This window comes from Nuphar pumila, chromosome 4, assembly GCF_984573655.1.
Source record: "Nuphar pumila chromosome 4, dmNupPumi1.hap1.1, whole genome shotgun sequence".
Classification (NCBI taxonomy): Eukaryota; Viridiplantae; Streptophyta; class Magnoliopsida; order Nymphaeales; family Nymphaeaceae; genus Nuphar; species Nuphar pumila.
Genome location: NC_143252.1, coordinates 124,970,474 through 124,978,036, shown reverse-complemented (window position 1 = coordinate 124,978,036; position 7,563 = coordinate 124,970,474). Strand labels below are relative to the sequence as shown.

At 42.4% G+C, this 7,563-nt stretch overlaps 1 protein-coding gene across 1 annotated transcript; it reads right to left on the bottom strand.

The window, feature by feature from the left end:
- Window positions 1-957: 957 nt before the first annotated feature.
- LOC149840927 (homeobox-leucine zipper protein HAT14-like) lies at window positions 958-3,563 on the bottom strand. Its single transcript, XM_090004590.1, has 4 exons — window positions 3,311-3,563; window positions 2,865-3,157; window positions 2,151-2,230; window positions 958-1,355 (listed from the first exon to the last, which is right to left on the bottom strand). Exons 1-4 carry the CDS (start codon window positions 3,438-3,440, stop codon window positions 1,067-1,069), a joined length of 792 nt encoding a protein of 263 aa, XP_089860716.1. The 5' UTR covers window positions 3,441-3,563; the 3' UTR covers window positions 958-1,066.
- Window positions 3,564-7,563: the final 4,000 nt, after the last annotated feature.

Here is a 7,563-nt window from a genome sequence, read left to right as displayed (position 1 = left end):
TGGTTGATGAGCCCGAACGGGTAGCATCCTGTGAGGGCAAAGGGCCATGAACACGCTGGGAGGAGCCCTCAGACCCCCCTTCTATAAGGGTAAAAGCTCTGAATCAGACTCCATAACTCTTCAAGTTGAATGATGCTACCCACACTGAGAGGAGCCCCCAGACCCTCCTCCTGTAAGGGTAAAAACTCTGAATCAGGCTCCACAACAGTAAATGTGCAGGTCAGTCGGTGCTTGATGGAGCAATGTAAGATCTTCTGTTGGATGTGCATAGAAGCAGAAATAGAAGGGAGAGAGAGTGTGAAAGGGTTGATGTCCAGGGGAGATATCTTTCTCGGATAATCCTGTAGTGCAGAGACTGGGTCTTAAATAATCATCTTCGGGGCACTTAAGTCTTTACAACCACTCCTTTTCAAGAACCGTCATTTTTTTTTGCACCAATGGAGGAGAGGGTACTTAAGTCTTTGCAATCGCATCAAACTCCAACGCTAATTAATGCTGACAAACATAGGGATACGAGACGCACATGCTTACATACGTGGTGCTCTTTGGGACCCCCGATCATGAGATGTAGCTAACTGCCCTGTTCGGGGGGGGGGAACATATAACCTGTTTCGGTTGAAATCCGATTTTGGTGCAGGATCTTTTCGCTACTCAAAATTCAGCGGTTGACAAAACACAAAATTTTGTAATTCAGAAAGTCATATTTTTTTGTGAAAAAAATACAATCCAAGAGTCGATTCTTATTAAATCGACCATGATGAATCCATTCATAGGGTCAAATTTGATCAAAACAAATTGCATTATAAGACTTGAGAGGGGTACGAAGCTGGGTGATGACATAGGGACGAGTGGGATCGAACTGTTTCGTGACCCCTCTCTCTCTCTCTCTCTCTCTCTCTCTCTCATGCACACAGTCACATACTAAACATTATCTTCTTTTGCTATTGATTCAACAGATGTCGAATTTGAATTTCTTAATTGCATTCGAGAAGGAGAATTAGCAAACAAATTACAGAATTGCGGTATCTTGGTTTAGCTTAAACAACTAGTATTAGAAGGTGGAGGTTCACGATCTTATCTGCGGCCGAAATGCCTGTGGTTGGTTGAGATTACTGTTGGCTAGTTGCCATGGTGGCATCACCGATGGTACTGGCCGGTTGTCTGGCATGGAGACTTGCTCGCAAGATGGACACATTGTGAGTGTTGTTGGGGGCATTTGCATGTAGAACTGTGGTGAGTGCTTGAGGGTTCTCAGTTCCAGCAGTTCCCTCTGAAGCCTCCTGTTTTCTTCTGTTAGATTCTCACAACACCTCTTTAAGAACTCACAATCAAGTTCAGTCTGCTTTAACTTAGTCCTGCAGCAAACAAAGATTACTTAGAAGAAAATTTTAATTCTATTTGAAAAAAAATATTTGTTCTCTCTCAAGCATGTGGCAAACAGTAGTCCTACATCCTAAATCAGAGATGAGACTACCAGTGTGATTAGTACAGATGCGCGCCTGATACATATAAAGACCACACAAGGACTTGCCTGGTGGGTCCAACAATCTTATCTGGTCCGATCCACTTGAAGCCAACAAGATTATGTATGACGACATTAGATACTATTGAGTTTTCACCGCATCTGATAACACTCGGGCTTGAGCTGTCTAGGGTCCCACACATGATGGTTGTATCAAATAGAGGTCCAATCGTGGTTTACGCCAAAAGTCCCAACAGGTTGAGGCTTAAACCTTTGAGTCCTAATTCAGTTTCAGGCACTTTAGCCGAATACACCAAATTCGCTCACACAAGGTCTCTGCACATCTGGGTAGGTAGATCTGCGTAAGGCATTCAAATTGAAGTATGTCACGAGTTCGATATCCAGGATGTGCATCCATTGCCTTGTGGCCAAAGCCTCAGGATCCCTGGATGGCAAGGGCAGCGCCCAAGGGTTTTTAACCATTTTGAGGTGGGCCATACGGCAGATCATCAATCTCTCTAGGACCCAACCACCTGAACCAGGGTTTCCCTCGATAAATAAATTCCGTAAGTCTCTTAAACCCTGTGTTTGACTGATAAATCAGATGCCTTGGACACAAGCTGTCAAGTATATGAACAGCAATCGGCCTATTACAAGCAAAATCCATTCTATCTTTTCGTTTTCTTACCTTGCTCTGCGGTTCTGAAACCAGACTTCAACTTGGCGCGGTCGGAGATTCAGTTGCTTAGCCAACGCAAGCTTCTGCTTCTGAAAAATACAAAGATAATAGCGTTTCGGTTAGAACATTGCAGTCTTCGAATACGATAGCTCTTGGAGGAGAACTCGAGTCACTCCGTTACTACCAGAAACTGTCGCGGTCAAGTTAATGAACCCTTCCAGTGCATCTACTGGTATTATTTTTTTTTTACAAGTAGGAGTAACCAGAAACACTAGTGGAGCATGAACTGGGCCATGTTTCAAGTGAACCACTATACACCATTAAAGAGTAATTTGCCTGGAAGCAACCAAGCTTAAAAATGGATATGATTAATGACCATTGCCCCAAGAGTAGAAGGATCCAAACATTGGCATACCCATTAACTTGTCTGTGGTGCAAATGGCCACCATCCAATCCATACATCGACAGGATGTGGTGTACTGCAATGTCTTGTGGACCCTATCTATGTATAGACAATATCTCAAACGATAAGATCGTGGATTCTCAGGACAACTGCCTATGATGCATTCTGAACCACTGATATAGTAGATTATTTTTTCTCATGTCATCCGAAAAATCCCAAGGGCTGCATGGTCAAGCCATCTTTGAGGCAAGCAAAAGATGTCTTCTTTACCATTCTCAAAACCAAATTAACAAACAAAAGAAATGGAGACTTGTACATACTGGATTGAGTGTTTGATGCTCCTTGAATCTCTCCTCTAGGATGGCCGACTGTTCTTTGGACAACCTAAGCTTCTTCCTCCCTCCTTCATCCTCATCTTCGTTATCATCCTCATCTTTCTTGCATCTCTTTGCACCGCTCAGACTTAAGCTCGAAACCGCACTGTTGTTGGGCGATGAGAGCGCCGCTTCTTCTTCCTCTTCACCATTCATCAACCACGGGATCTGGTTGACATCAATCCCTCCGGGTGATGAGCTTCTCTCTCTTCTCTCGTTTTCAGATCTACTGCTTACCTCTACATAATTAGCAAATAAGAAAAGAAAGATATCACGCCATTGATTTGGCTCTCTAGAACATATCTACAACATATCATAAAGAGATTCAACTGTTCTTATCAGACTCAAAGTTTCCCCAAATCGGTTTTTTAGCTTTGAGAGAGAGCAGTTACCAGTAGTGCTGTATGGCGTATTCCGGCGTTCGCAAAGCCCGCTTCGCTGAAAGATGTTTGAGATTGTCGTCGTCTTGGGCCTTATCTCCATTCCAAGGCTTAAACTCAAACCCATATCTTCTCGGTCCATATCTGCTAAATCCTGAGAGATGTCTAACTTCACAATCACCAAACAAACTTCAAACTCCAGAAGGAATACAAAAAGGCCGGAAAATGGCAGCAAAATGGTGGCGCTCCTCAAATTGGTTGATGAGCTAGTGTGTAGGTGCTCTATAGGGACACTAGCCTCATCTCCTATATAAAGAAGAGAAGGCAGAACCCATTAGGGTATGTAGAGAGAGACAGATCGAGGGTAGGGTAGGGTTGGGCTATCTTAACCATGGCTATTTCCAGGGATTAGTAACGCTAACTATGGCTGGTTAAGGAGGGGGAGGAGCAGTTGGTTTCCCCTCATGATTGAAGAGGATGAGCCTCGTACAGGTCCCCGGCACTTGCAAGTGCGTCCCATGTGGCCCGTCGTGGGAGGGTGGGGGTCATCCACCGCACGTGAACACAGCGTGTCGTGCCGGCAATGCGTCGACATGCCACGCATGTGAATAGGACGGCCGATGGTGCCATGTCAGACCGTATGATGGGTGGCATCGTCGGTGATCATTCCCGCATGTGGTGGCTCCAATCATTGGCTACGCTAGTTAACATTTTTTTTTTTTTTATAAAGGAAGCTGGGTTAGGCAAACCCTGCCAGTTATACAACCATACTTTTGAGATTCAAACTTGCAACGTCCAACACAAACGTGACGTGCACTTACTTCTCCTGCCAGACAGGCGGAGCCCCCCCGTTGGTGCTAGTTAACATTTATCAATTACACTCAAAAACCAAATATGAGAATAACCTCTTTTTGGATTTGAAATGGCCATGATGCCAATTAGTAGGGATGCACTCGATTCAAAATCACTTTGTCCAAGCTTGGCTCGAGCTTCTAAGGCATCATCCGAACTCGGCTTGGTTTCAAGCCGAGCTTAAATAAGTTCAAAATCACTTTGTACAAGCTTGGCTCGAGCTTGTAAGGCATCTTCCGAACTCGGCTCGATTTCAATACGAGCTTAAACAAGATTTATTAAATAATTTTTTTTTTGTTAAAGAAAGATTTGATCTTCCAACCTCCTTAACGTTAACCAAAAGACCTACCATTAAGCCAAAACATGTCTTTTGATTATTATTATTATTATTATTGAAAAAATTCTATACATACTAAAGATTCTCATAGAAAAAAAAGGTGCATATTCAAACCCAATAGTTCTTAATAAAGACTAACGCTACTCATTACAGTAACAATACATTTCTGAATTTCTTTTGCAAAGATATTATATATATGGCGTTTGCAATGAACCTAACTTTATCGACAAGTCATTCAAGCTCAACTTGATATATAACTCGTTCTAGCTTCATACACAAGTTCAAGCTCGACTCATTTATGAAGCGGACTAGCCCTAGCCTGCTCCGGTGGGTGTGCATCACTATCCGTTAGCCTTCCCACCTTTACAGTTTGGTCTACGGGATTCCTGAATCACTTGTGTTTGAACGACTCAGAACCCGAGCACGCGTACGGATCTGATTTGTCTGATAGGAAGTTGGATATGGTTCAGTTCTGGTGGGGGCACCAGAAGGCAAGGACCGGACTTGGGGTAAATATCTGATTGTACTAATTAAAGGTGTATTCTAAACGTACGGCTCTCACACAAATGTTGTCAGTACGGAATCGGACCTCTATCATTTTGCCAAATTTAGGTGAATCGGCCATACCGATTCTCAAGTGAATCCTTCTGAACTCGGTTGAAAAAATACTTAAAAAATATTACATGTCAATCAAAATATGACGTGTTAAAGCTATTAAAATAATATTAAAAAATTAGTCTTAAGCTATTTTTTATATTTATTAAAAATAGCCGATTCAGGTCAATATCGCATCAATTTTCTAGTGAAACGATACGTATAGGCTGATTCAGGCCGATACGCACCAATATTGACAACACTGGTTCTCATCCATGTTGGAATATCAAGCCCAAATGGATGTGACTTGATATGGACTTCATATATATCCATATGCTGGACGCCATCTGTTTGGATCTGAGCCGCATGTCTAACCAAATCAGGTTCCATTTACTAAAACAAGTGCTGGTTTTCCTTGCAGTATAAAAAGTATGGGTTCTTCGGGCACTCGCTTCAAAGAATACATCTATATTCATTAATTTTATATTTGTTTTTTTATTCCTCACAAATTACGGCAAATAATTGGCAGACAAGTACATGATAGTTGCATGAGGACTTGTGCTCCAATGGCCAAAGGATAGTCATTGTTGGATGCAACATGGACGGTCTTGAGCTTTGAACAAAATTCCAACTGTGCCTTGTCCTCCTAAGAGCTACCCAAGATAGCCACCCTCATACTTGGTCGTCTTCAATCCATAGTCTTATGTTGTCTTGTTCGCTCCAAAGTCCAAACTTGAGAAAACCATAATATCTTTAGTTAACCAACCCTAGTCTTGGTTTGGATGCACCAAAAACTTCAAGTGGAAGTTGTGATTCATGGAGGGATCTAACCAAAAAAAGAATTAAGCCTTCATTTCATCCGGCTTAAGGTAAGCTTCAATTGCGTCGAATCCGGATCTACCAAGTCCATCAAGATCTTTCTGACTCATAAGATTGTTTTAGAACTTAGGGTTTAACATACATTAATGTTGACCCACTAGTCAACTATGAGTCCACTAAGTTTTGATGCTTAATTATCGCACATTGGCCAGTCAAAGGGTGGGTATATTTGGCAATGTGAAGGGAATGGGGGGCTATAGTAGTCCTTTGCTGTCTATGTAACAAGTTAGTTTAATATGGAAGGTTTAGTAAATTGGGTTTCTAAGAATCATTATGAGTTCATCGAGTTGCATGCCACTCGACTAGCTTGAATACTTTAGAAAGAGCGAGCCACACGTGCATCCCACGGTTCTTGTGAGTGAGCCTCAATGGGCGCGCCCGTATAACTCATGCCAACCAGTCCCCACGTGCGCTCCCACCCAAAACACACGGTTGAATTAATTTTATTATTGCATCCTTAATGTAGTAACTATGGGAGATTTAATTAAAGGATCCTAAAGGACATGAGTGATTTAATTATAAGATCCTAATAATGGATGTCCTCCTCAACGACATGGATGAGTTGGCCCTCATACCAAGTGGGTTTACAAAAGTGAGTGCCTAGCCTATCGGGGAAGCGTGTTTCCTGAAGCGCGTTTAAGAAGTGCAATGTGTCAAGTTTTTTTGGAAAGTGCATTTTCTTTTTATGGGAAACACGCTTCCCATTTATGCGAAACACACTTTCTTCACGCTTTCACCGCGCTTCCCTCCTTTTTTCATTTTTTTTTTTGTATTTTTATTTTTATTTTTTCCTCTTTTTTCGCTTCTCCCTCGCTTCCTAGGTCGCTTCTGGTTCGCTTCCTAGGTTGCTTCTGAGATGATTCCTAATCCGCATTTAAGTCAACTTATGCTTCCTGCTTCCTAAAATTTTGAAAGTCCCTCGCTTCTCGCTTCCGCTTTCTGTATCGATTTCCGCTCTCGCTTCCTCGTCTGAACCCAAACTCAAATCATGAATCAACCATCTGCGCACACTAATTACCTAGTTAAGGCATGAACACTTATACTAGCTATTTTGGTTTGAAGTGGTCAAATTAAGCCACTGGCCTAGTGCAAGTTTGACGAAGCTTTACGTACGAGAACTTCTCTAAAACAAAAGCTGGACTTCTACGTCTAGTTTTATGAATTTCATGGCCATGTTTTAAGGGTTTAACTTTGGTGCATCGCAGGACCTATGAAACCCGCCCCCACACGGACTTGGTTAGGACGCTCAATGATCCGAAAGAGAGTATTTGCATCCTCTAACATTATTTGACAAGCCAATTAGTTTGTGATGATCCACGCGTTGGACAAATCACATGTCATCTTGATCAATCAATTTATACACGGTCGATGCACAAATTATATATCTAAGCACAACTTCTCAACCCAACCTTGTGGTGCACTCATGTCATTACCATGAATCACATACGACTAATAAGGCTGGTAAAAGGGCTGAACGAACTGAACACGGCTTGTTCGGGCTCGCGTTGGCTCGTTTACCATTCAACCCAGCTTGGGCACGGCTTGTGCTCATGTTTAGATGAGTCGAGCTCAAGTTCGAGCTCGAGTGAAGCCCGAGTCAAAT

Excerpts from the sequence above, each read along its gene's own strand:
- LOC149840927 (XM_090004590.1), bottom strand. The coding sequence starts at position 3,440 with ATGGACCGAGAAGATATGGGTTTGAGTTTAAGCCTTGGAATGGAGATA. Across the intron at positions 3,158-3,310 it reads TACGCCATACAGCACTACTG|AGGTAAGCAGTAGATCTGAA; the intron begins GTAACTGCTCTC and ends CTAATTATGTAG. Across the intron at positions 2,231-2,864 it reads AGCATCAAACACTCAATCCA|AAGCAGAAGCTTGCGTTGGC; the intron begins GTATGTACAAGT and ends TGTATTTTTCAG.